The 26412-nt window shown below is 54.8% G+C and overlaps 2 protein-coding genes across 4 annotated transcripts; both read left to right on the plus strand.

The window, feature by feature from the left end:
• The first annotated feature begins 1069 nt into the window (after nucleotides 1-1069).
• Nucleotides 1070-8251, plus strand: LOC120762897 (promotilin-like). Of its 3 annotated transcripts, none has more exons than XM_040085762.2 (5): nucleotides 1070-1109; nucleotides 2909-3034; nucleotides 4298-4420; nucleotides 5559-5661; nucleotides 6418-6556. In XM_040085762.2, exons 2-5 carry the CDS (start codon nucleotides 2918-2920, stop codon nucleotides 6423-6425), a joined length of 351 nt encoding a protein of 116 aa, XP_039941696.1. In that variant the 5' UTR covers nucleotides 1070-1109; nucleotides 2909-2917; the 3' UTR covers nucleotides 6426-6556. The 3 variants fall into 3 exon arrangements, 2 of the variants coding, with proteins under 2 accessions (XP_039941696.1, XP_039941698.1); XR_005703991.2 differs by lacking the exon at nucleotides 1070-1109 and adding an exon at nucleotides 8207-8251 and having other exon boundaries at nucleotides 2904-3034; nucleotides 6418-6522; XM_040085764.1 differs by lacking the exon at nucleotides 1070-1109 and having other exon boundaries at nucleotides 2904-3034; nucleotides 5562-5661.
• Nucleotides 8252-11348: 3097 nt separating this feature from the next.
• Nucleotides 11349-24467, plus strand: LEMD2 (LEM domain nuclear envelope protein 2). Its single transcript, XM_040085717.2, has 9 exons — nucleotides 11349-12770; nucleotides 13925-13965; nucleotides 15041-15116; nucleotides 16288-16364; nucleotides 17009-17088; nucleotides 19371-19516; nucleotides 20460-20561; nucleotides 21050-21152; nucleotides 22486-24467. The coding sequence occupies exons 1-9, from the start codon at nucleotides 11357-11359 to the stop codon at nucleotides 22634-22636; spliced, it is 2190 nt and encodes a 729-aa protein (XP_039941651.1). The 5' UTR covers nucleotides 11349-11356; the 3' UTR covers nucleotides 22637-24467.
• Nucleotides 24468-26412: the final 1945 nt, after the last annotated feature.

Genomic DNA, 26412 nt, shown 5'->3' on the forward strand with positions numbered 1-26412 from the left:
GGAGGTTTCCAGGGAGCAAAGCCGTGCTGGAGCTTCTGGGAGCTTCCCACTGCCCAGGGGGTGATAAGCTGGAGCGAATGCCCAGGGATCCGGGAAGCACCCGAGGTTTTTCAGGCTCTGTCCCAAATCGAGCGTTATTGACGGCTGTGACAGCAGCAGGTCCCTGCTGACACCTGGTGTGCCCGTGTCCTATTGACTGGCTGCGATGGGGCCAGGTGACAAATGGCATTCCCAGGTGACAAATGGCATTCCTGGGCTGGGCAATCGCTGTTCCCGATATCCCACCCCAGCCAGGCAGGAATGCTGCTGCTCCCTGCTCTCCCAGCCCGTGGATCCCGTTGGATGCAGGAGGATTTCTTGGCTTCCCAACTCGTTTTTCCCTCCTGCCCCTCGCCTGGCTGCTCCCAGACTCCCTCAGGAGCAGCACCGGGATGTGCCTGGCCTGATCCCAAACCCTCTGGCATCAGCTCCCGGCTGATGGTCCCGGGAGAGCACGGATGAGTTCTTGCACAATTCCCTCCCTCTCTCAGCACCTCGTTTGTCTGGAGAGGGATGACAGTGCAGGGTTTGTGTTCCCAAGTGGGATCAGCGTGCCAGGCTCACTGAGGATGGGAGAAGAGGCCACCTGAAGACTCAGAGTGGCAATTTTGATATTATTGTGATCTGCAATTACCGTAGAAATGGAATTGACACAGGTGTCATTTCAGTGCTGGGACATTCACATCATAAAAACCTTGTCCGGCAGGCTCAGGATGTAAAAACACAAGCCAAGAGAGAGGAATTTCTCTATTTTAGGGGAGGGAGGGGAATTTTCTGTCTCAGAGATGGGGAAACTGAGGCAGCAGCAGTTGGGAACAGCCAAAGAGCCTGGGGAGGGAGCAAAGCAGATCTGCCTGGAAACGAGAAACTCGGAAAACTCCAGCGCAAATATCAACATTCCCTGCCTGGGAAAGCTGTTTCCATGCAGGCCAGGCAGCTGGACAGGGTCACAGGTGAGTGACTGCAGTGCCTGGATGGGTTTATAAAGGGAGAGGAACCAGCAGGAGCATCCAGGTGGGACAGCAGGGAGAAGAGCTCCGATCTCCAGGGTCCCGTGGCTGCACTCCCAGGTAGGTCCTGGCACCTCTTGGCCACAGCGGAGCCAGCTCAGAGGAGGAGGAGGGAACAAAATCGATGCTGAAGCAAGGAGGAAGGTGCTTTTCCTTCATCCCCATCTCGGGAACACTGATCCCAGCAGCTCCTGCCTCCCGTGGGCACCCGGCAGACACCGGGCACTGCCGCAGAGCTGTGGGGAGCCCTGGTGCCCTCTGTGCTCGGGGAGCTGCTCTGAGCAGGCAGGAAAGGACCCTCAGACAGGTCCTAGTGACAGGAATGCTTGGATTTTTCAGGAGACAGCTCGGCAGGTGAACGTGCTGTCCTGTCCCTGTGCCAGCTGCCCACCCCTGCTGTCCCCACACTGGCCCCTGGCTGGTTTTGGGGTTGAGCAGAGCTGGCACCGCTGTCCCAGCCCCGTGTGCCCGCAGTGCCGATGCGGAACTCGGGACTCTCCTGCTTTTTTCTTTTCCCAAAGGAGCAAATCCAAGTCCTGTCTGCCTGGACAGGTGCTGAGCTGGAGATCTCAGGGCTGGCATACGGGCCCTGCCTGCCAAGCAGGGGAGGGCTTTCAGCAGGGATATTTCTGAGCGAAGTTCGTGTGGGTGTTATTCTGGGAGAAGAGGGAGAGAATCAATTCCCAAAGGGATTAGCCAAGAAGAGACGAAGGAGGCAACTGGGTTTATTTTCTTTGTATTCAGCAGTATTTCCTTTATTTATATATTTACTGCAGTGATAGAACAAATGAAAAAGCGCCAAAGATTGATGCTGCTGAGGTTGCATTGCAAGGAGAGAGGCTGCGAATTCCTGCCTGGAACACTGCAGGAAACAGGGCAGGGACACCCTGGGATGTCCCAGGGCTGGAGGTGGCTCTGGTGGCCCAGTCTGGGTGGGCAGGGGGGGTGGCACCGGTGCTGCCCCGAGCGGTGCCCAGGAGAGGGAGAGGAGAGGAGAGGATGTGACTGACAGGTGCTATGGAAAGGGAATATTTATTAACTTCCACCGGCCCTCCGTTCAATACCAGCTGATATTTATGGGAAATCTAATTCAGGAGTCAAATCTGACCTAACAATGTCTTCTCAATAAAGTCCAAACCAAGAGGTTGCTGAAACTAATTAAGGATCAGGCTCCAATCAGGTAGTGAAGTTAAGCTGTAGGACCTGACTTCATTAAGTCTGTCCAGAGAGAATATTTTAATATTTAAAGAGAACATTCAATGTTTACATAAGTCCTTTCCTGACGTGAAGTCACAGTTAGATCACTTCAGAGGTGGTTTTTAAAGCCCTTTATCCAGGCTCAGACAAAGCCAGGCTGGAAAATGCCTTTCCCATCTCCCTTGGACTCAACGAGGCTTCTTAAAAGATCCAGTCCACCCAGGAAGGTTTCCAGTGGTGAGGAAAATCAAAACAAAAATTAACAGAACAGCTGTGTGAAGGTTTCTCTCTTTGCAGCATCTCTGTCGCCTGTGTTGGCACTGGGATTGATGGGTTTGCTCTGGATGTGTTCAGGTATTAAACCAACACAGCTGCAGGGCTGAGGCTCGGGAACTCAGGGAGGCTTGAGCAATCCTGAAGGGCTGGGCTTGAAATCTCTGGAGGTGTTGCTCAAAAACAAATCTGTTTACACAAACAGCTTTGAGAAGAGAATTGTCAGTCAAGGCACTTCTATTCTCAGCTCAGGAGCAACTGGGAGAGTAAATATCCCTCGGATGGGCTGAGGCTGAGCTGGGCTGCAGCTGGTGCAGAGCCAAAGGTGTTTCTTGACAAACACCCCTCTCCACTCCTGCCCCTGGTGTCTCCTTTCCCGTGTTGTCCAGGCTCTCAGGATGGTTTCGAGGAAGGTGGTGGCCGGTTTGCTGCTGGTGTCCCTGCTGTCCGTGCTGGCTGAGCAGACCCAAGCCTTCATGCCCTTTTTCACCCAGAGCGACTTCCAGAAAATGCAGGTAACCCCTCCGGAATGAATAAACCTTTAAAAGGTTTCTCCAACCCTCATCCCCCAAACTGTCAGTGCACACCATCAACAGGAGACACCGTGATACCCTTCTCCCAAAATCCACGGCTTTGGGGGGAAAGCAGAGGGAATTTTTAAGGTGTGGGATAGAAAGGAAGGGCCTGGACCCCTCTGCCAAAGCTCTGCCACACCTCTGGGGGTGTCACCTGCAGCCCCTGCGGGTCCTTTCCCTTCCCTCGGTGCTGGAATTCTTCCAGAGCAGCTGCAGCCCCCCATCAGCTCAGTGATGGCTCTTTTGTTGTAACAAATAATTAACCATCCCCCGGCTGGTTGTCACCTCTGGGACGTGCCGAGAGAACGTTTTTCCTTTTGAAGTGAAACAAATACCGTTGAAAGGTGTCAGGCAGGCTCAGAGACGGCAGCTTCTGAAACACAGCCCCAGTGAGCTTCCCCCGCACTGCCGAGCCCCTGGATACCGGGAGAAATCCCATTTCCAACACCTATCCCTGGATAGCAATTGTTTTTTGTGGGGAGCACAGGCATCCTTCAGTGTCCTAGAGGAGGATGGGGACCCACATGGGCTGTGTTTGTACCCCCCAGCCCTCGTAGCTCCGTGTCTGTCAGGGACTGGGGGTTTTCTGGATGAACAAAGGGGAAATCTGTCCCCCAAGGGCTGTCCCTGCTCCTCCTGTGCTCACACGCTGGACACTGAGCACAGCCCGTGCCACGTTTGACGTGTTCTCTGTGTCTGTCATATTCCAAAGCACCTCTGGCTTTTCCCAGAGGGTCCTGAAGGCAACTTCAGCTCCATAAATGGGAGGGGGCTGACATGGCAGAGCTGCAGAAAGGCTGGGAAAACGTGAGCTCCGCACGGGGCTTTGCAGAGGGCTCTGCAGGCGCAGGGCTCGGTTCAATTTCCTTGCAGTGACCCAGAACAGACCCAGGCCAGGCTCTCCGGGACAGCTGGGTGAGGTCCCAGAGCTGTCAGCTCCCATGTCCTGCTGACAGGGTTCCTCCACCACACGTGGGTCTTGTTTACTGCAGACCTTCACACCCTACCCCGTAGTAACCTGACCTTGCCCCCAGTCCCCAAAGGCCACTCAGGCCACAGCTGAAGGGCCCTTCCCAGGAGGATTCCCCCATCCCGCTGGTTCTGTGCCCAGCACTGAGGATTCCTGGCTGTCGGGACAGCGCAGAGTGGGTTCGCTGCTGATCTCAGCATCACCAACTGCTCCCTCTGCTCTCTGCCCCGAAGCTGCAGGAAAAGGAGAGGAACAAGGCAGGGCAGAAGAAATCCCTGAGCTCGCTGCAGCAGCTGGAGGAGGAAGGTTTCTCTGAGCAATCCGGTGTGGATGTCAGCACAGCCAAGACCCTCCAGGTATGTGGAGCCATTTGACTCTGAGAAGCCCACAAGGACGTGCAGGGGACAAGGAGTCCAAGGGATGTCCTCTGCCAGCCTGCCTGCTTACATCAGAGAGAACTTTTAGCTCCACCCCACAAATGAGCTTGGTCGTTCAGCAGCCAGGTCACTCTGAGACCCAACTGCTTCTCCCTGAGGAAGATGGGGACAGCTCCAGGTCTCTTTGCCAGGCGGTGAAGCCCAGCCAGGTGCAAGGCAGGAACTCCCAGTTCTGCTCCAGCTCCTGCTCGGTGTCACCTCTGACCCCACAGTTTTCTGCACTGGCGAGGCCCTATTTAAAAACTTGGGCCCAAACTCTGTATACAGAGCGGAAAATGGGCAATTTTAGGGATTGAAGTGCCAGGCTAAGCCCTCAAAGGCAGATTTACCTGGCGAGACAAGTCTGAAAATTGTGCTTTTCCACTTGAGCACATGGAATTTTTTCCCTGTGTGGGCAGCTGCTCCTGCAGGGAGCTCAGCTGTTCTCTGCCAGCAAAAGGAGGGTTCAGGTCCCCCCAAACAGGGACAGACCCAATGGGACAGGCAGCAGGACCAGCCAGGCTGGAATTTGACCAAGGCGCAGCTTAATGTGCAACTCCTCCCGCACCGGTGATGCACCAACATTCGGTAACAGGATTTAAACAGCAAAAAGGCGCAGTTCAAAGTGTGAAATGCCCAGCACATCCCCACGGCTGGCCAGCACCAGAACAGAGCTCTTTGCTTCGGGCACAGCTGGCTCCAAGTCCAGCAGGCTGGAGCAGGACCACAGCTCGTCCTCAGCTGTTGCTGGGCAGGAGCTCTGCAGGCTCAGGCTGGAAGGGTCGATGTGCCACACAGTGGAGGATTAGAAGGTTTGGAAATTATTTTCTTTGTAGTCCCTGCTGCCAGGAGATGCCTTTATCTGGATTTTCAGCCCATGGGTTATGCAACAGCACTCTGAACAACTCGAGAGTGTGTTGCCTTCAAAATGTTGCTTTTCCCTATATGAGGATCTCCCTCTTCTCTCCAAAACTGACATAAACCCTCCAACTCAACCAAAGTGGGGTCAAAGCACCCCAGCCTCCCTCCCTGTGCTCCCCTCAGCTTTTTGTTCTGATCTCTCTGGCTTCCTTCACAGCAGGCCCTTCCTGTCAGAGCTTGGCTCACCCCAAGGCAGCTGGAAAAATACCAAGATGTCCTGGAGAAACTGCTGGCAGAGCTGTTACAGGACACCCCAGACGGTACTGTCAGAGGGTTGATTTCTGCCTTGGGAATTCTGCCTTTCCTTCTTCTCACTAGCTCATCAGCACAGATATATTTATACTCCCCAGAAGGGTTTTTGTGTCATGTTTGCTCACTTTGTGGAGCCCTCAGGTCCCAACCACTCCCATGTGCACCTTCTGGGAACGTTATTCCTTCATAAGGTGCTGCCTGCGCCCCAGAGCTGATATTGACTGGCAGCAGCAGCAAAACCCTTCCCAGCAGCTCTGTTTGCCACTTCCCTGCTCCTCCTCCTCCCAAAAAGTCCTCAGTCTCCAGGGAACAATTTCCAGCAGAGCTTGTAACAGCAGCTGTACCTTCGAGGCAGCTCAGCACGTGCAGCCAGCTTGGAACACCTCGCTGCCTGCACGGGGGCTTAACACTGACACTTAATTACACTCCAATTTGCTGCAAATCCCCCTTTTCCTTTGGGAAATCGTGTGGGGGAATTGCAGCAGCAGATATCCAGGGGCAGGCTGTTGTGCAGCTCTTCCTGCCTGCAGGTTGAGGGATGGCGGGGTGGAGCTGTCCCTGTGCCTTTGCTTTTTCTGGGATGTTTAAGCCCAGGAAAGGGCGTCCCTCTCCCTGTGGGATTGCTCTGATCCGCCTGGGCTGATCCCAGTTTGCCTCTGAGCTTTCAGCTGGGGAGCTGAGGAGGAGGAAACAACACACAAAGCTCTGGAAAGACTGAATGCCAGATTTAAGGACAGTTGTGGTTTTCTCTCTTTTCTGTTTAGCTGACTGATATCTGCGGGATCAGAAGAGAAAGCGTTGGAGCTGCTCAAGCTGAAAGACTCCACTTATGTAAATGAAATCTGTGAGAGAGATTAACAAAATCTGAGGTGAGATAATAAATGTGCAGCACAATTAAAAGGAGGATTTTTGTCTTCTGTCCTGTGAGCTTCTCAAACAGATGGGGGGTGCACAATGTGGGAAAGAAGAGAGAGGGAAGGCTCCAGATTCTGGAGAACATCCCTGTTTCCCTGAGCACTGCTCTGGAGAGTCCTGTGAGGAGCTGAGGGAGCTGGGAAGGGGCTCAGCCTGGAGAAAAGGAGGCTCAGGGGGAATTTCTGGCTCTTTACAACTCCTGACAGGAGGGGACAGCTGGGGGTGGGATTTGGGATCTCCTCCCAGGGAACAGGGACAGGAGGAGAGGGAACGGCCTCAGGCTGTGCATCAGCAGGAATTTCCTCATGAAAAGGGCGCTCAGGCCTTGGAAGAGCCCAGGGAGATTTGGAGTGTCCAAGCCTGGAAGTGTCCAGGGAAGGCCTGGATGTGGCACTCGGTGCTCCGGGCTGCTGGCAAGGTGGGGATTGGGCACAGGTTGGACTTGATGATCCCAGAGGGGTTTTCCAACCTCAAGGATTCTGGCATTCTGTGAAAGTGCGTGGCAAAGTCCGAAGAATCAATCTTTGAGGAGTATTGAGTCTTAGCCCTCCCTTTTGGCAATGAGGGAAACTGAGGCAAATTGGTGACATGAGGGGGGACCTGGGTGTCCCTAACCCATGTCCCTGCTCCAGGAGGGTGCTCTGGCACATTCCCATGCTGCTGGAGAGCACAGGAGCACTGATGGGCAGCCCCTGTGCCCAAACCCCTCCTATCAGCCTGGTGAGGAACAGCTGTGCCAGGCACGGTGTGAGGGAACGGCACCGAGCTCTGCCCTTTCTCCTGCCTCTCAAACACACCCCAAGGTGAAATCCTAATTCCACTTGAACATCCTGCTTTCCATTTCCATACCTTTGGCTTATCTGAGAGCTACTCCTCTCTGCTGGCAGCAGGAAATCCAACATATGTAAAGTACGGATGGATGAGATCAATGGCATGTACGTGAATATATCCAATTTCAATCCAATTTTATCCTCCCAACCTAACAGGAGTTCTGTTCTCACTGAGCTCATTCCAAGAGCTCTGTTTGTGCTGGAACAACACCCCTCAGAGCACTCTGCCGTAAGCAGCCTTCGGGAGAGGAGAAAGCTCCCAAGGGATAATGGAACAGGCAGCGTGCAGTGGATTACAGCTCTAATGTTTGATCCAAAGGCACACTCCTTGTCCAGGGACTGATCAGCTCCAGGAAGCTCCCAGTATTGCTGAGGCAGTGTGAGCTGTGGAAGCTCTGTAATGACTCTGAGTGGGAGAGAGATGGGAAATAACACATTCCATTAGGCTGGGAGTGAGAGCAGTCTGGGCTGCAGGAGCTCCATCTGCAGAGGGGTGATATCCATGGAAGAGCTGGCATGGGAATCACAGGAGGAGCTGTGCCACATTTACACCAGTGTGCAGCAAGGTCAGAGCCTTGTTCGCTTCAGAGGGCACCTCTTGTCTTTTACATCACAGACACACAAACCTTTACTCCAGGTTTGATTTTGCTGCATGAAAACCAAGGAGAATTCCCCTCGAGGGGCAAATTGCTCCCAAACCCCCTCCATAAGCTCCACTGCGGGTCAGAGCTGTCCCTCTACTGTGCCCTTTTCCCAGCTCCTCCACTCCCATCGTTTTCCAGGCTAACACCTCCCCTCTGCCATGTAGGAAGGAAAGTTTTCCAGTGATGGAAAGAGAGAAAGAAAAGTGAAGATGAGCCTCTTGGATTTGCTTCCTGGACCCTTTCCCACTGGGGTGATGGTGGGGCTGACGTTGTGGAAAATTCCAGAGGGAGATCCACCAGTGGGACCCTGCTCTCAGCCTTGGACCCAGACAAGCTGCATCAGCAAGGGCCAGCTTTGACCCCGGCCATGGATTCTGCCAGCGGCTCTTCCCAGTTGTCCCCATTAAAAATGAGCTCAGGATGAAATGGTTGGTTGTGACAGAGACCACAGAAACCCCTGTCCTGTCCTGCAGCAGCAACTGTGGTGTCAAAACAGGCACCAAAGTACACCTTCAACTTTTGGGAGTAAATTCCTTCCATTCTCAGGGGCCTGAGCAGGAGAAGCAGAAATGTTTCCACTGGAAAGAGATGGAGGGACCCCAATCAGCCCCCTCCAGGCTGGCAGAGCTCTGGCTCTGGGTAAGAAAGAAGCGGTCTCTAGGTTTCAGGACAGCTTCTCCTGCCCTGGAAGGTGCTTTAGCAGCCAGCAGCACCCAGGCCACACCTGCAGGCAGGCAGGAAGAATCTGCTGCTCCAGAAACCAAAGAAAAATCTCATGGTGGGATGAGCAGCCCAACAGCTGAGGGAAAGAGGCAGGGAAAGAGAAGGGAAGGGAATGGAGTCACCTCTGACTTCCTAAGGTACTGAGCAGGCCCAGGATGGGCAGGCGGGTGAGGGCTCTTGGGTCACACCTGTGCCGTGGCTGTGAGTGACAGGGTGACAAATGGGCACAGTCGGCTCCCAAGAAAGCCCTGACACTTCTCGGGTGCCATGTGCAGGGCTGTCACCCAAAGCCACGGACGAGGAGGCGGGTGGGGACGTGGGGTTTCAGCAGCCCATCAGTCAGCGGTGGAAGGGTTCAGCTGCGGGGTTTGGGGTGCAGCCATTCCCTGCTCCGGCACGGATCCATTCCCAGGGCTCTGCTCACACCAGCCCTGTCCCCGGGCTGCCAGAAGCAGAGCAGCCGGCGCGTCGCGTCTGCTCCTCTGGCATCGGAGCCGCTGCCAGCAGCTCTGAGGCAGCTTCTGGGCTCGCAGGGAAGGTGGAGGCTGGCCCTCCGTGCTGTCCCAGCTTCCCACAGCCAGCTCCGGCTGTTTCCAGCCAAGAAACGCTTTTTGCCGAGCCCATCTGCAGCCTCGGCACCGCTTGGTGCTCCCAGAGCCACGGGGATGACGAAAGGGCCGCAAAAATAGAAAATCCACTGTCAAATTCAGCATTGGCACTGTGGGCAGGGGATGGGAACAAAGATTGCCCATGGCGACACAGGGTCTGACACGTCTGCTCCTGCTGCTTTCCCCGTGGGGTCCAAATGCCTTCCAGGGAAGGCAGGGATTCTCCCACGGGGAGGAAGGGAAAGGGGTCGTGGATTTTTCTCCACAAAGAATAGGCTCCTGATCCTGCTGAGCTTTGATGCTGCCAACCTCCTTCTGAGGAGGAATCACAGTTTTTCTCCCATTCTCCAGTTGTCCAACACCAATCCCACGTCTCCCCCTCCAAAGATTGTGCAATGAGGCTGCTGGGCCTGGTGTAATTCCCCTGATGGACCGAATCACAAGTTGAAAGGATGGGTTTGGGCAGATTTTTCTCTTTTCTCCAGAACAAGGTGAGCTCATGTAATTCTCAGGTTTGCATCAGCTCAGCCAGCACGCATCTGCTTGTCCAGGCAGAGCTTCTGCAGTGAGAGCTGTGAGCTCACAGGATCCGTGTGATAGGAGCAAATTGGAATTTTTTATTTACATTAGACCCCTCTCCACATCATGAGCTGGCAGTGGAGCAGAGAGGAGGCTCAGCTTAGCACGTTCACACTTCCCAGCACAGCTGAGTTTGCTCTTTTAATGGGCTCCCTGGCCTCTGCTGAGGATGCATTTGCTGTTGCCAACCTGACAAACAAATCTCATCATCTTGTTGCTGCTTTCTTGGGTAAATTGGGAAGAGTGAGGTGAGCTTTGGGGACCTGCTAAGGAAGAAAGTTCTTGAAAGAAGGATTAGTGACAGGACAAGGATATATCCTCAGGCTGTGCCAGGGGAGGGTCAGGTTGGGCATCAGCAGGAATTTCTCCATGAAAACGGTTGTTAAACATTGCAAGGGGCTGCTCAGAGAAGTTTGGAGTCCCCACCCCTGAGGTGTCCAAGGGAGACTGGACATGGCACTCAGGTGGGGACCAGTGACAGATTGGACTCAATGGTGCTGCAGGGATTTTCCAGCCTCACTGACTCCGGGATTCTGTGATTTTTGCGGGGAAGGCACAGCTCAGCTCTTTCAGCCTTGTGCTCCTCCAGAGCCTCCCTCTCCCCACAGGTGCCATTCCCGAGGGACCACGGCGTGTCCCCCACCCCAGTGTCACACATCCATCACCAAACCCGTGGCACGCAGCCAGCCCCCAGCACCTCCAGCACCGCTGTTCCATTACCTTTAATTAAATTCCGACATTACGCCACCGTATTTCAGCCGCTTTCATTGCTTTCTTTAGCGGCGGCGGCAGGAAAAAAGCAATTACTGTTCATCACAGCTGTGCCAAAATAAATTTACAAGTCAACGCTTGGGTTTGCTGTTTTAGGTGTGGGGTGTGGAAGGACCCCCCCCTTCCCGGGAAATATTTCATGGATCTGGATCCTGGTCCTGCCTGAGGTTCTGGCAGAGCTCAGCAACCGGACAGCAGTGATGGAAATGCGTGTGGGGGTGGCAGGTGGCTGGGAAAGGGACTTTTTTTGGGAGAATGGCCCTAAAAATGTCAAAACATGGGGGTGAGTGAGGTGGGAGCTGCTCCAGCAGCAGCCCCACAGAGCGATGGGGGACAACCCGGCTCGTCCCGCAGACGAGGCAGCTTTCGCCTTTTGCTTTCCCCATTTCTCTCCCTTTCCCCCGGCCCTGAGGGAGCGGGGCGGAGCGGGGGCTGCTGCTCCCTCAGGACTCGGCGGGACGGGGAGCCCGCACCTCCCGTGACCTTCTCAACATGGCGCCCGCCCCAGCGCCCTTTCCCCACACGCCCTGTGCCCTTCCCAACATGGCGGCGCCAGGGGGGCGCGGGGCCCCTCCCAAGATGGCGGCGTCGCTTCCCGCCCGCGGGGCGCTTCCGGCGGGGCCTGGCGCGGCCATGGCGGAGCTGACGGACGCGGAGCTCCGCAAGGAGCTGCTGGCTCTCGGCTACCGCCCGGGGCCCATCACCGCCACCACCCGCAAGGTCTACATCAAGAAGCTGGGCTGCCTACGGGCCGAGGTGGCAGCGGCCCGGCGCAGCGGCCGCACCGCGCCGCCCAGCCCGGGCCGCTCCTCCGCAGGGCCGCCGCAGGCCTCGCCTTCGCGGCAGCGCTCCGGCTTCACCAGCGGGGCCGCCCGTGAGAGTGAGGAGGAGGACGAGGAGGAGGAAGAGGAGGAGGAAGTGGGGCGGGCGCCCGCGTCCCGCTGGGGGACGTCGGGGGAGAGCGGCGGGCAGGCCTGGGGGGACCCTCGGGGGTCCCCGCCGGGTCGGGGCGGAGGATTCGGGGCTGAGGGCGGCCTGTCCCGGGACAGCCTCGGCAGGCTGAGCCCTTCGGAGCAGTGGGGGACGACTGTGGAGAGAGGTGGCGGTGGGCTGGGGGCATCCCTGGCTGGGCACGGGGGGTTCAGTTCCCCCTCGCAGTGGGACACGTCCATAGAGAGGAGCGGGGGCCTTGGGGGCCTTGGGGTGGACAGGGCCGGGGAGCTGAGCTCTGTGTCCCATTGGGAAACATCCAGAGATGTCACAGAGCATGGCCGGGGGCTCGGCCAGGGGCTGGGGGCGACCCTGGATGGGTTTCGGGGCTCCTCACTGCAGTGGGGCGCCTCAGAGAGGAGCGGGGGGCTCAGCAGCGGCCTGAGACCGACCCTGGACAGGTTTCGGGGGTCAAACTCCGCATCCCACTGGAGCCCCTCAGCAGAGAGGAGCGGGGGGCTCGGCAGCCGCGCTGGCTCGGGGTTGGATGGGGTTGGGGGGCTGAGCTCCACACCCTACTGGGGCTCCTCGGCAGGCTCCAAACCCCTTCCCAGCGAGGAGAAGTCCAGGAGCCACTGGGGGACATCGGCAGGGGGAATTGGGGCGCAGAGCTCCCGGGCCGCCTGGGACACGGCGGGGGAGAGGAAGGGGCTCTCCTCCAACATCTGGTGGAGACGGGAGAGCGAGGTGACCCCCAGCACCCAGTGGGGCTCCTCGGCGGCCCCCGGGAGGTTCAGCAGCCTGTTCAGGAGAGGGAAGGAGGACCCGGCTTCCAGCGTAGGCAAGGAGGCGGAGCGGGATGCGGGCAGCCGGGCTGGGGGTCTGATCCGGCGCTTCCCGTGGCGAGCAGCCAGCGATGGGGGGCACGGAGTGACCCCGCGCACGGCCCTGCTGCGCTCAGCGCCGAGGCAGCAGCCGGAGGGAAAGGGGAAAGGCCTGGAGTATTACCTGTCCCAGTTCCTCTGCCTCGCCAGCTTGGTGCTGCTCCTGATATTTCTGGGCATCCTCGTGGTGAAGATGGTCGGGTCAGGCTGGCTGGACGGGAGAGAGGACAGCTGTACGTGCACTGGTTTAATTCTCATTTAAACTTTATTCCTCACCTGTCTTCCTGCTTTCCCTTTATTGCTTCCATCCCCATCACATTTGTCATCCTCATTGCCATAACCTGACATCTCTGTTTCTGTCCCTCTTCCCATCTCCCCCTTCCTGTGGGAAACCTTGTTAGTCATGGGAAGCAAATCAGAAGTTTGCATTTTCCAAACGAGTTTGGCCTTCAGTCCCTCAGAACCGTGGGGTTTATGTGGAGTGCCATTCCTGCTGGGCCAAGGATGGGTTTTATGGATGCCTGCTGGGCCAAGGATGGATTTTACGGTGTGACACGATGTCTGTGTAGTACCTGGGGTGTGTTTTTGATGTTCCTTCTGCCAGCACGGCCCTTCCCAGCCCTTATTCTGTCCAAGGGGGAAGTGCAGCAGATCAATTCAGCACTTCAGGTGTGGCAGAGTGTGAGAAATGAAAAATGGGCTTCCCCAGCAGCTGGTTTTTAAAGCTGAGCTCCCAGCCGGAACAGTTGTAAATGCGGATATTTCGAGCTTTGAGCTGAACAAAGATGGGTTTGGGGGCTGTTTTGGGGAGGTGCTGGTTCTGAACCTGGGCACACTGTGTGGGCTGGGAAAGCTGCTGCATTCCCAAAGCTGGGATCAAGCTGCCCATTGTCACTGGGTTGTCCTGTTTCAGCTGTGACAGGCGTTCTGGGGGCAGGAACGCTGCCCAGGTTTGAATTGTGCCGCAGGTGCCGGGAGCTGTTCGAGCCCTGCAGAGCCCAGAGCTGCAATCAGCCCTCCAGGAGGGTTCATTCCCTCCCTGCCTGTGCTGGGATATTTCAGGTGACCCTGGTGGGCGGCAAGAGGCAGCACTGGAGTGTAAAGATCGGTGTGAAGCTTCTCCTCCAACAGGAGCTGTTAAAACATCCAGCCTGGTTTTCACTCCCCGGCTGAACACATTCAGCAGCTCCATCACTGGTGTGTTTTTCCTCAGGGCTGCTCCCAAAGCAGCTCCTGGAGGGGCTGTTTGCATCTCGAGGTGCTGCCAGTGGGGATGAATAATTGCAGAACCATGCTTTAAGTTGAGCCTGCTTTTACAAAGATAATTATTTTCTTGATCAAAAGCTCTTGTTTGCAGCCAGCTAACTCACCCTCTTCTCTCTCCTAGTTAATCTTTTGCCTGTGGATTGTGACAAAAGAACGGATGATGTAAGCATTTATTTATTTATCCTCAGTCTTGTGAGCTCTCACAGAACAGTGATTATTCCAGGTATTCTATTCCACCCATAACAGTATCACTGTAAATGATTAGTTCTATCGTTTTACAGAAAAATTGGGACTTGATGAGTTGGAATTAATGAGTCAGATTAAGTTAGGAGTGTATATGAGACTCTGAAAGATAAAAATTTAAATTCCCAATTACGTGAATCAATTTCTTTTTAACAGTTGTACCGGCAGTGGTATTGGTTTACAATGAAGCTGTTTTCAGCTTTAACAGTACAAGATTTAATCCAGCTAATTCCCTGAGCTCTGCCACGGAGCCCTGCTCCCTCTGTCAGGATGGATTTTTGGAAAAGCTGAGGCTGCCCTATCCCTGGAAGTGCCCAAGGCCAGGTTGGATAGTGGATAAAATGGCAGCCTGGGACAGTGAGAGGTGGCATTGGATGATCCCTTCCAACTCAAACCATTCCAGGATTCCATGTGCTGGTTTGGATGGGATAATGAGAATAAATCCTTCCCTTTGCGTGTGGGGAAGGGCTGGAATTCTCAGAGAAGCTTTGGCTGCCCTATCCCTGGAAGTGCCCAAGGCCATGTTGGACAGGATTTGGAGCAACCTGGGATAGGGGAAGGTGGAACTGGGTGAGCTTTAAAGATCCCTTCCAACTCTATTCCACGATTAGGAGGGAGAAGGTTTTGTGTTGGATTCTGAGTTCTGGTGTGCTGGGACGTTCTGGAGGTGATGCATCCATCTCTGGTGGCTCTGAGGCTGGTGCTGCAGGCTGGGCTGCGGGTTGGTGGCGCTTTACAGAATCCCAGACTGGTTTGGGCTGGAAGGGACCTTTAAACTCAGCCAGTTCCAGTTCCTCTGAGCAGGGTCTTCCAGAAGACGCTCAGGGTCACTTGTGCCTGGATTGTTCCTCTGCTCGGGGGATTTGGTTGGAGCTGGTGGTGCGGGACTGAGCCAGGCCCCAGTGCTGTGGTTCTGTCTGGTGCCTGCAGCTGCACTCCCGCTGTCCCTATGCCACTGCTGATGTGTGTCCCTGTCCCTGTCTGTGCCCTGCAGTTCTGCCAGGCCAAGCACAAGGACGTGACCATGGCCGTGCTGCACGAGCTCTACGGTTACCTGTCGGTGCAGGCAGGTGAGTGCCAGCGCATCCCCACCCCTGCTGAGCCTGCAGGAGCTGCCTCTCCCACTCTGGAGGGGTTTGTGGAACAGGCAGTTCCCTCGAGGAGTTCTGAGGCAGGCAGGGAATAGGAAAACAGGGGAAGGTGTGTTTATTTTTATTCTGAGTGATGCTTGGCTGATGCACTCCCGTCACCCTGCTGGGGTGAGTGAGCCTTGTTTGTACTTGGAGTGTTGGGACTTTCAGGTAGGATTGGTTGGGTTTGTTATTCTTTTCTAGCAACAGCTTGAAATTGTCTTCGAGATAGAGCCAGGAGTGTAAACTGATGTGTTCTTACACATGAAGTGACCTAAGAAATTGTCATTTCTGCTGAAATGCGTGAGTGCCTCTCCTTTTCCTCACCACAGAGTGGGACAGGCTCTCTGAGATGAGGAGCTGACCCAGCACAGTCCCTGCTCCAGGAGTAAATCCAGCCCATCACTGGTATTTTGGGATGGAGTAGGCTGCTGGAAATCCACTGTATGAGCAGGGACTTGTTCAGCAAGATTCGCAGCAGTGGTTATCAGTAAAAGGGTTTCAGTTCCATTTTCTGCATTTCAGACCTCAAGGATGAAGCCTTTGGATACTGAAGCTGCACAGAATTCCTAAATCTTTTCAAATCTGACTTCGGATTTCCACCAGATTTACTTAGCACGTTTGTTTAGTCAACTTGGTGAGGCAAGATTTAGAGAATTTAGTGCCTTGGCAGCATTCCTCTGCCTGGGTTAGAGGCAGAGCTGTGATTTCAGCTCCTCGGAGGCATTTTGAACACTGATCATTAGCTGCACACCTGATACCTGGTGGCAGCAGTGGTTCTGTGCTCTGCAAGGGGCAGGAGCAATACTTTTCCCCCTCATTGTGTGTTCAGCAGCTCTGAAGTGTCAGCTTTGATTGCCCTTATCCAGCAGCAGCTCTGAAGTGAGAGGTTTGATTGCCCTTATCCAACCTCCGTGCGGTGGCTGAGCATTTTATTAATAGTCATAATCTGATCTGCCTGCAATATAAATCTCACCCTGGAATCATTTTGCTCAGGGGCTGGGGCTGATTGGAAAGGAGAGCATTTCTTGGTGTACACTCAGAGCCTGGTTCTGAGCTGTTCAAGAGCTTTTTTACAAACATGATTTTTCTGTTTGACTTTTCTTACCAGGTAATTTTGAATGTGGAAACCCTGAGAACCTGAAAAGCAAATGCATTTGGGTTAGTGAGGTGAAGGATCACGTGCTGGTGAGTGGGCTTTAAGCAGCTTTGTTACAACTCAGTGCTTAGTCTCTTATAAAGCAATAAATAATAGACACTAAAACAATTCACCATCCATTTTGCTTCCTCATCCTGCTTTGATTCTCTCCCATATCTTTCACTTCCCCTTTGGCCAGTCCTGTTCTCAGCAGTTCTTTCGAAAATAATTTTCTCCTCCATCTCTGATTCACCCCCTGTAAATCTTAATGGTTTGTTGTTTCACTGGAGCCATCAGTCTTGTGAAACCAGAAATTTCCCTGGATTGAGGGCTGGGCAGAAGAAGGATTTTTCTCTACTGCAGCGTGTCAGGAGACAGACTGCTCTGATCCAGCATTCCATTTCTTTCCTGGTAACCTGTCAGTAAGATTATGTTGTATTTCGTGGTTAGCCCTAACGGTCTGGGATGGTGTTATTTCACAGAGTGCTTCATGCATCATCTCCCCAGTCAGAAGACTTTAGGGCAGGCAGACCTTCAGGCTTAGTTCTCCTCCCTCCAGTTTGCAGAATCCCGATAAGAATTAACCTGGGGACAGCCCCTGTGGAATGAATTCTCCCGCTGCTGTAATGAAATCACGTTGGTCAGTGTTTTAAAAGAACGGAGGGCTGATCTTCTTATGGCTTCCTTTGCACAGAATGTAACTGGCAGTTCCTCACAGAAGTTTGAAGCTGCCCTGCACTGGATACTGAACAGCAACAAGGATTTGGGAATTCGGTGAGCAGAAACCCCCTGTGTCAAAATTAAGGATCAGCTGATACTGAACAGCGGCGGGGATTTGGGAATTGGGTGGGCAGGAGCCCACTGTGTCAAAGTTGGGGATCTGGGTGTTGGCTGGGGTGGAATTTGACAGGGTCAGTGGTGCCCTCAGAGCTCGTTAGGCTTCAGCAGACAGGCTGGGATTGGCTGTGGCACAGCTTGCTGGGCAAACCTCCAAAGGAAAAGTACAGCCCTGCAGCAGGATGGGAGCCGAGCTCCCTCCAGGAGTCTCATTCCCAGCCCAGGCTGTGGGACACCGTGTCCAGGGATGTGTTGCAGGTGGGATGGAAGTGGGAGGTCCGGGCTGCTTGTGGCCATCAGTGGTTGTGTTGTGCCTCCTGTGGAGGGGTCCTGGTGTCCTGCCCACGGTCCTGTGCCTACAGCTCTTCCTTAACTTGCCCACGTGCTCACTTTTCCCAGGATAACCTCTCTCCAGAACATTTGTGCATTTGTGGAGCTGCATCCTTGGATCAGAGGATTCATTGGCCAGCAGAGCCCTCTGTTCAGTGGGTGGTGTCACCCACACTTTGGGATCAGCAGAGGGAAAGGGATGTTGGATGATACCCTCAGTGTCAGTTGTGTCTCTGGCGGAGCACCCAGTGCACAGTGAATCCCAGAATTACTGAGGCTGGAAAATCCTTCTGGGATCACCAAGTCCAGCCTGTGACTGATCCCCTCCTGGACAACCCAACCAGAGCACTGAGTGTCACATCCAGTGAACACTTCCAGGGATGGGAATTCCAGCACTTCCCTGGGCAGCCCCTGCCAGTGCCTGACCCCCCTTCCATGGAGAAATTCCTCCTGGATGGATGGTCTGACTGACTCGGTGCTGCTGGGTCACTGAGGGGGCATTTCTCAACCAACAGGCTCCATCCATGAGAAAGAACAGGAATACTGAGTTTTCAGGGAAAAACCACGATATCCAGTCCATAACCTACGGAAAAAGTGTTATCCAGAGTGAGCAGCCATCCTCACCTTCCTCTGGGAAGCGTGGGCTGCCTCCAGTCTGCTCTGACTCTGAAGCCTTAACAGTTGTTTGCATTTTCACATTGCTAAATGTGTCTCTGATTATGTGAATTGCAGCAGTCGTGGTGCTGGGGTTGGTGGGCAAGGCTTGTTGGAATTCCCACTGCTCCATTTGCTCTTAAATATTCCTGCAGCTGCTGCTGTGATCCACGGATCAGACAGCATCTGCTGCTTTGATTCCTGGGGTGTGCAAATTCCCAGGACGGGGCACGGCTTCCTGAGGGGCAGGGCTGGATTTGTAGGTGGGCTGGGATGTAGAGTTTTCAAATTTTGTATTTTTATACTCCAGCACATTTCCAGTCAGAAGCCGTGGGATACAACATCCTCCCACTTTTTATTTTGTTAATTAGCAGCTCTGCTGGCTGGTCCCCAAACAGCTCCGCTTCCCCGGAGCCGGCGTGGCAGCATCCCCAAAACCCTGCCCCTGGCATTTTTAGCTACATGAGATTATTTTCTAGTTGCTAGTCTGAGAGGCAGGACTGACAATGAGCTTTGCACTGGGTGATTCTGCTGCGTGTTTGAAATATTTCTGTGGAATTTGGGTTGTAAATAAGACAAGGGGGTTGGAAACAACTGTGTGTTTGCAGCTCCTGCAGAACCCAGAACCGGCCGGGCTCTCTGCAGTTTGTGAGCTGAGCAAATTGAGCAAACTCCTTTGTTTGATGTGCTGTTCATAATTAGGAGCTTAAAAAATACAATCCCCTTTGGTCCAGCTCCCCTGGCTCTGCTGGCTGTCCCTCGGAGCCCTCGATGCCTGTGAGCTCAGTGTGGAGTGAGCCTGGGAGCAGCAGTGCTGCAGAGGGGGCTGAGGGCTCTGTGCTGCTGCTCTGTCACTCCCTGAGCTGCTCCTGCTCCCAGCCTGGCTCCCCCAGCTCCCACCGACTGACTCGGGGAACCTTTCCATCTCCGTGCTGGGAGGTGGGAATCCAATCCCGAGTTTAATCTTGTGCACGCTGAGAGGGGCTGTCAGAGAGGCGGTGCAGGGATTCTCAGCGTGCCCGTGGGAGCTGCAGCCCCGCTGCCTTCCCAAAGCCACATCCATCCCTGGCTAAGCAGCCAGGCCCCAAAATGTTCTGGCAGGAGGCTCTGCCTGGCTGTGGGGGCATTTCCTGCGCGCTGCTGCATCCGCAGTCTGCTTGTTCTCCCCGCCTTGATTAAAGACTGCAGTCGCAGCCTCCGCTCTTCAGTGAGATTTTTCTGCCTCTTCCCATCAGGTTGAAAGGCAGGGACCTGTTGGAGCCGGTTTCCAGCGTGGAGGAAGTGTTCTGCCTGGAGTCTGCCCACCCCCAGATGGGGCTGGGCTGCCGCTTCCGCCGGGCCGTGGTCACGGCCATCACGAACCTGTTCCTGTTCTTCTGGAGTAAGTGGCTCTCGGGGCTCAGCTGCAGGGATGGAGCCCTGTGATCACACATTGCTCAGCCATAGGAAACGCCTAGCAGAGGTGAAATAAATCTGCTGATGAGTTAATGTCTAATTAACCTTTGTTCTGGCAGCACAGGAGACCCACAGCCCTCCTCTTGTGCTGTGAGTGCTTAAAAGTTGCTTTAAATCAGGCAGCTGATGAGCTCTCTGGGTATTCCTCAAGTGCCCATTATTATGGGCTGCAGAATAAGTGTGTTAACTTACCTTAAGGAGTCAGTTTTTCTTTTTTTTTCTTGTTCTAAGCTCCCAAGTCCTCCAGCCTCTTTAATAATGACTTGTAGCACTTCAGGATTGGAGGTTTTATTGGAATAGTCTGTCACGCCTCAGCTGAGACAGGGGTTTTACCCAGAGAGGTGATAACGAGAGCAGTGTGACTGCAGGAGTTTCTAATCCAGCCTGACAGGGAGGGGGTGACAAGGGACAGTCCTGTTTATTGCAGGCACTGAAGTTCTTCTGGGGGCACTGTCGGTGCTAAACCTTCCATACGCACCTCCTGCATTTTGGGCTTTATTTCCCTGTCCAGCAGCTCTCCGTGGAGCAGTGAAACCTGACAGTTTTCCAGAGTGATCCTTGTTGGGGAAGCCTCTGGCAAAGCCTCCTCTGGGATTTGCAGAACTGGGGCCCTGTGCTTGTGCTGAGGGTTCTTCTGTGAGGGCAGCTCCGTGCTGGGCCATTCCCACCACCTCATCCCACATCCACAGCTGCTCCTGTGCTGCACGGGGCGCAGCACCGAGGGGTTTTGGGGTTCAGCTGCTTTGGGGAGCAAAAGGAATCCCTGGCATTCAGTTCCAAGCAGGCCTGGCTCAGTGTCAGAACTAAAGCTTCATCCAGCAAGTACCCAGCTGTCAGTTCCTGAATTCCCTCTGGTTTTACTCTCCTAGGTCTGATCACCCTGTGGGGGTTCCTGATCTACCTCCGGTATCGCTGGCGGAAGATGGAGGAGGAGGAACAAGCCATGTATGAAATGGTGAAGAAGATCATAGGTAGGAGCTGTGGGTGTGATTGGGATACGCAAAGCAATCACACGTAGACGAGAAATGTCACAGGGCAGAGAGTTCCTCTGAGAGAGCTCAGGGCTGAGCCAAGGCGGAGAACAAGGCAGAGAGCCCTCTGCCTGTTTATTTCTTACTTTTTATACATTTGTGGGTCTGGCTGAAGATTGGCTTCTGGAGTTTTCACCCCTTAGCCCAATGGCCAGACCAACCGTCAGTTACAATTGTTTTCAGGTTAGAAATATGCAAACAAAGGACAGAGAATGAAAAACAAAGGATTTGTTTATGTTACATGTGTGAGAAAAAGTGAAAACTGCTCCTAATATTGTACAGTAGCTAAAAGGTCTGACTCCATTTTATGAACAATCAAAAGGCTTTAAAAAACTCAAAAAAACCAGGGTGACATATGGGGGCTCAGGGAGCCCTGCTCTGCTCCCTGCAGGGCTGAGCCCTCACTCCTGTGTCCTCCTGTCCTCCAGCTGTTGTCCAGGACCACTACAAGGAATGGGAGAGGAATTTGGAGCGTTACCCCTACGTTGGCATCTTCCACGTCCGGGACAGCCTGATCCCTCCTCAGAGCAGGTGAGAGCTGGCTCTGGGCACTCAGGAGGGCTGGGAGCAGCAGGATGGGGTTCAGCACAGCTCCAGAATGGGACAGGCTTTGGCTTGGGAAGGGCTTGGACACAGCTCAGGCTGTGCCTGCACCTGGTGCACATCAGCGTGCAGCCCTGGGGCTGGAACTTGGTGCAGTGCTACAGGTGTTGTCACTGCTGCAGTGCCACAGGTGTTGTTGTCACTGCTGCAGTGCCACAGGTGGTGTTGTCACTGCTGCAGTGCCACAGGTGTTGTCACTGTTGCCGTGTCACAGGTGTTGTTGTCACTGCTGCCATGTCACAGGTGTTGTCACTGCTGCCGTGTCACAGGTGTTGTTGTCACTGCTGCATTGTCAGGTGCAGTGTCACAGGTGTTGTTGTCACTGCTGCCATGTCACAGGTGTTGTCACTGCTGCATTGTCACTGGTGCAGTGTCACAGGTGTCACTAGTGCAGTGTCACAGGTGTTGTGTTGTTGTCACTTGTTCTGTCCAGCAGTCCCTGGGTTTGGTTTGCCTGGGCCTGGAGTACCAGGTGTCCTCTGCTTCGTCTGGGTGTCTGGTGCTGTTCCCTTTCCCAGCCATCCCTGGCTCTCCAGACCAGAACTGAACCATTCCCATGAGCTGAACAGGATTTTGGGGCTCTTCTGCAGTGATTGTGTGCCTGGAAAGGGGCCAGGTGGAGTTGTGCAGCTGGGAAGGGAGCTGGAGTGAGATGATTTGGTTTGGGGCTTTCTCAGGTTGGGTTTGGGGCTTTCTCAGACAGGAATTGTGGCTGAGGTCGTTGTTCTGTGGGTGCTGGGGCTGCAGGGCTGGATCCTGGGGCTCTGCTCCATTTCTGCAGGTTTATTTCTTATGCCTTGGTTAAATGGAGCTGCCTTGTCCTCCTGTGAGGTGTTAAACGTCCTCCCTCTGTATCAGACACACCGTTCCTTTTCCTTCGAGGGGCGGCTGCAGCTGTTGGAGCCATCCCTGGGTGTGAGATGCTCAGAACTGCTGGATCCAAAGCCGGGGTGAACGTCAGGGCGTCCCCCTGGCTGAGATCTCTGCGTGCAGGATGGAGGAGGGCGATTTGCTCATCGAGCCCCTTCGCAGCACAAATTGAGGCAGAAATCCAGGGCACTGACAGAGCCTCTCATCTTCCCCCCAGGCAGGATTTGTGTGGCCGTGCCCCGGTCTGAAATCTCTAAACCAGCCTTTGTTTGATGCCTTTTTCTGCCCGCACAGGCGACAGGAGGCAGCCAGACCCACGGGCACAATCGCTGCGAGCAGGGAAGCACAACCAGCTTGGGATTCTCATTTCTTTTCTCGCTGTTGCTTGCAGAAAAAAGATGAAGCGGGTGTGGGAGAGAGCCGTGGATTTCCTGGCCTCCAACGAGTCCCGGATCCAGACGGAATCGCACCGGGTGGCAGGGGAGGACATGCTGGTGTGGAGATGGACTCAGCCCTCGTACCTGTCGGACTCGGAGCACTGAGGGCAGCAGGGGGAGCAGCCGTGGCTCTGGCTGGGGACGTGGCCCCTGTGCAGGGCTCAGGCCCCTCGCAGGCGGTGGGAGGAGCAGGGCCTGGCCCCACGGCTCTGTTCGCTCTCACTGCTGAAAACTCTCCAAACACGCACGTCCGGGGCGATACTGGCTTGGAAAAGAAGATGGGCTTGAGCTGGTTTGGAAGCTGGAATTGTACCAAAGCGAGCCTTCCACAGAGACCCGGCTCCCGTGGCAAGCAAACAACAACCCAGAAAGAAAAATCAAACACTCCTCTCGAGGGCTCTGCCAGAGCCTGGGGGTGCAAAATTTCACCTCAGTTCTGCAAAGGCCAACTGGTGGCAGAGTCCGTCAGGGAATGTGCTGACAGGTGACATTTCCCATGGAAACATTAGGGTGGCAGTGCAGGCGTGTCTTTGTTTGCGTTTGTTTTCATCAGTGCAAAGACAGCGAGGAAGCGCTCTGCTGCTTCCCAGCGAGGAAAATGTTTTGTGTTGGCTTCATCCATCCAAAATTGGGGAGAGGGGGGAGTTGGGTGAAGGTGGGCCCGGAGAGAGGGGGGAGCCTGACGTGCCTTGGTGGTTTGGGCTGGGCTGGGGGTGGTGGAGGAGAGTTTGTGACCCTGTTACACTAAGTCTGCAGTCTGTGTGCTTTATTATTTCTTCGGGGGCGCGGGGGGGGGGGTGGAATTTGGGTGGAAAATAAAGGATGTAGGGAGCTTCTAAAGGCGTTTTCCTGTGGCTGCAGCCCAGGATTGCTCCGTGGCTGTTACAGAGCGGCTTGGGGAGGGCTCTGAGGGCTCAGTGCTCGTGTTTGAGCTGGGCAGCTGCAGTGTCTGTGTTGGTGTCAGAGCAGGGATGTGGCAGCTCTGGGGCTGTCGCTGTTCTGCAGCTCCCTGCGGGTCCCAGGAGCAGCCTGGGTCTGTCCCAGCCCTGCTGCATCGTATCTCGTGTCTGTAATCACTTCAGCTTCTGTTTCTGTCCAGCGAAGGAACCTTTGTTTCCCAGGAAATGGCACCAGTGTGTGGCAGTTGAGCTCGGCAGAGGAGCTGCTGCTCTGCTCTTCCCAGGGCTCTGCAGCAGCTCCTGGGGCTGCAGGACCCAAATCCTCTGCTGGCCTCGGGCTGGAGAAGTTGCAGAGTGGAGCCAGCAGTGATTTGGGCCCTGTAACCCCTGGGTGTTGCTCTCCTCGAGGACATCCTGGGGCTGGATGCTCGGGTTGCTCCTGTCCCGGGCTCTGGGCTGGCTGAGGGCACAGCCCCAGGCAGGTGATGCCACTCCCGGTGTGCTCCTTGTGCCTGCTCCCCTGGCTGAGTCTGCCCCTCTCCCCACGTGGGGAATTCCCCTGGCACCCCTGGGGCTCCTGTGGATGGAGCAGAGCTCCCCAGGAGCAAAACCAGGAGATCTTTCCCATTAAATGGGGAATGTCCTGCGTGGGGGTGGCTCTGACCCCAGATTTTTGGGTGTGGGTGTTTGGGCAGGAGACTCAACAGCTCCTCAGGCAAGGACCAGCCCCTTGCACTGTAATGAACAGGGAATAACGGCAACCTTGATTCTTCCAAAATGTATCGAGATCATCACTGCTGCCAGAGAAATTCTCTCAAACACCGGTGCCTCTGTTCTTAAACCTTTTTAAATTCTTTGTGGGGTTTGGGTGAGCTTTTTTTTAACTGTCCAGAAGCTCAGAGTCAGGCATTGCTGTCATCCTTTTGTATTAAACCTGGTTTTGTAGAACAAACTTCAATGGCTTGGTGCTGTTTCTATGTTCCATTTAGCTCTGTAAAAAAATCAATATCAAAAATAAATTTATTACCAATAACTTACTACTTTGATTTGTGCTGAGATATCACAGACGGTCCCAAGTGCTTTTTTGCTTGGATCAGGTCGAGTTCCAGCCTCTCCCGAGCTCTGGGGTGTGGCAGGAGCTGTTTCCCCTGCACTGTGTGACTTCTGTGGGAAGGGGTGACTCAGGTTGGGATGAATTCATCTCATCCTGTGCCTCTGGGTGACAAAGGGGATTTCCAGTGGCGCAGGAAGGGAGGGGCTCCGTGGGCAGCAGGAGCTGCCTCCTCTCTGGCTGCAGTTGTTGCTGAGATTTGGGAACAAAAGCGGGGGAGTCGGTGCAAGGCAGATTCTCCTCAGGCCCCACATTCCTGCTGGGATGCTTTTACCTGGGTGAGGTTGCTACATCACGGCTGGAATCCGGTCCTGGTTAGGGCATGGTGCTGTGTGGAGCCATTCCATGTGCCAGGGGGTGCTGCTGTCTGGTGGTGGCTGTGATTTGTCACCCCACCCTGTCCCCTGTTCCATCTCCTCTCTCCAGGGCCCATTCCGTGCCAGTCCGGACTGGGAATTCTGGCAGTGCCAGCAGTTTTCTGCTCCCCTCCCAGCCCCCACTGCCAGCCACAGCTGCTGAGGGCCCTTTCCCACTTACTGCGTAGTAAATTTCTATAATTAGCCACATTTCTATAAATAACCTCTCTGAGGGAGCTGCTGCATCCCCTCCCTGTCAGGCCCAACGTGGCCCAGCGAGGGCTCTGAAACAAAACCAGCTCTTTATCTTTTCCTTTCCTGCTTCCATTTGAAGCCCTTCCCATGGAATGTTTTTCCTGCTGCTGACACGACAGCTGATGCTGCACCTTATTGATGGGAACAGAGTCAGGGCATGGGGCCAGTTCTCTTGGAAAGATCCAGGGGAGCTGGGGAGGGATGGGAACAGCCAGGGAGCGATTCCTGCCCGGCGCTGCTCCCCCCAGCACTGCCCCATCCATGGATCCCTCCATCCATCCATCATCCATGCATCTATCCTTCCCTCCATCCCTCCATGGATCCGTCCATCTATCATGCATCCATCCCTCCATCCATCATCCATCCATCCATCCATCCATCCACCCATCATCCATCCATCCATCCACCCATCATCCATCCATCCATCCATCCATCCATCATCCATCCATCCATCATCCATGCATCTATCCATCGCTCCATCCCTCCATGGATCCATCTATCCATCCATCATCCATCCATCCATCTGTCCATCCATCATCCATGCATCTATCCATCCATCCATCCCTCCATCCTTCCATCTGTCCATGGATCCATCCATCCCTCCATCCATCCATGGATCCATGGATCCATCCATCCATGATTTATCCGGGATTCCCCCCAGCTTTAAGGATCGGGAGGCGTTGCAGGAGGGTTTGTGGGTGTCAGTGACTGACCCTCGCTGTGTCACCACCCCGAGGCCAGCCCTGTCCCCACCTCCAGGCTCCCAGGCCTGTCCAGCGGCACCTTTTGAGGAACACCTCTGTGGGGTCGCTGGGATCGGATGCAAAGCCCACGGGGATCTGAAGAGGCTCTCCAACGCAAGGAGAGCCCATGGAAACCCAAGGAGACCCCACCCCCTGAAAGATTTGAGCTCGTCTCGCCCAGGGCAGGGTGTGGGCTCTGTGACCCCACATTCCCCTGCCCCCTGGAATGTGTTCTTGGGGGCAGGAGGACACCGGAGCCTCCAGTGACAGAGGAGAACGCCCGAGGCCCCGCACAGGGAATATCGGGATGGGTCCCGGCGTGCCGAGGTCACTCAGGGGCAGCCCTGGCTCCCTGCACTGCCGCTGTCCCCAACCCGAGCCGGGCTGGGACAGCCTTGGAGCGGGGGTGGCCAAGGTGGGAACATCGCTGTGCCCGTAATTAGCTCCTAATTAGCAGAGCGTTAATCCGAGGCAACGCTCCCTTCCCTCAGAGCTCCACAATTACCTCTGCCCAGCC

Source organism: Hirundo rustica, chromosome 24, assembly GCF_015227805.2.
Source record: "Hirundo rustica isolate bHirRus1 chromosome 24, bHirRus1.pri.v3, whole genome shotgun sequence".
NCBI classification, from domain to species: domain Eukaryota; kingdom Metazoa; phylum Chordata; class Aves; order Passeriformes; family Hirundinidae; genus Hirundo; species Hirundo rustica.

Excerpts from the sequence above, each read along its gene's own strand:
- LEMD2 (XM_040085717.2), top strand. The coding sequence starts at position 11,357 with ATGGCGGAGCTGACGGACGCGGAGCTCCGCAAGGAGCTGCTGGCTCTC. Across the intron at positions 13,966-15,040 it reads GTGACAAAAGAACGGATGAT|TTCTGCCAGGCCAAGCACAA; the intron begins GTAAGCATTTAT and ends TGTGCCCTGCAG. Across the intron at positions 15,117-16,287 it reads TTACCTGTCGGTGCAGGCAG|GTAATTTTGAATGTGGAAAC; the intron begins GTGAGTGCCAGC and ends TTTTCTTACCAG.
- LOC120762897 (XM_040085762.2), top strand. The coding sequence starts at position 2,918 with ATGGTTTCGAGGAAGGTGGTGGCCGGTTTGCTGCTGGTGTCCCTGCTG. Across the intron at positions 3,035-4,297 it reads GCGACTTCCAGAAAATGCAG|CTGCAGGAAAAGGAGAGGAA; the intron begins GTAACCCCTCCG and ends TCTGCCCCGAAG. Across the intron at positions 4,421-5,558 it reads GCACAGCCAAGACCCTCCAG|CAGGCCCTTCCTGTCAGAGC; the intron begins GTATGTGGAGCC and ends CTTCCTTCACAG.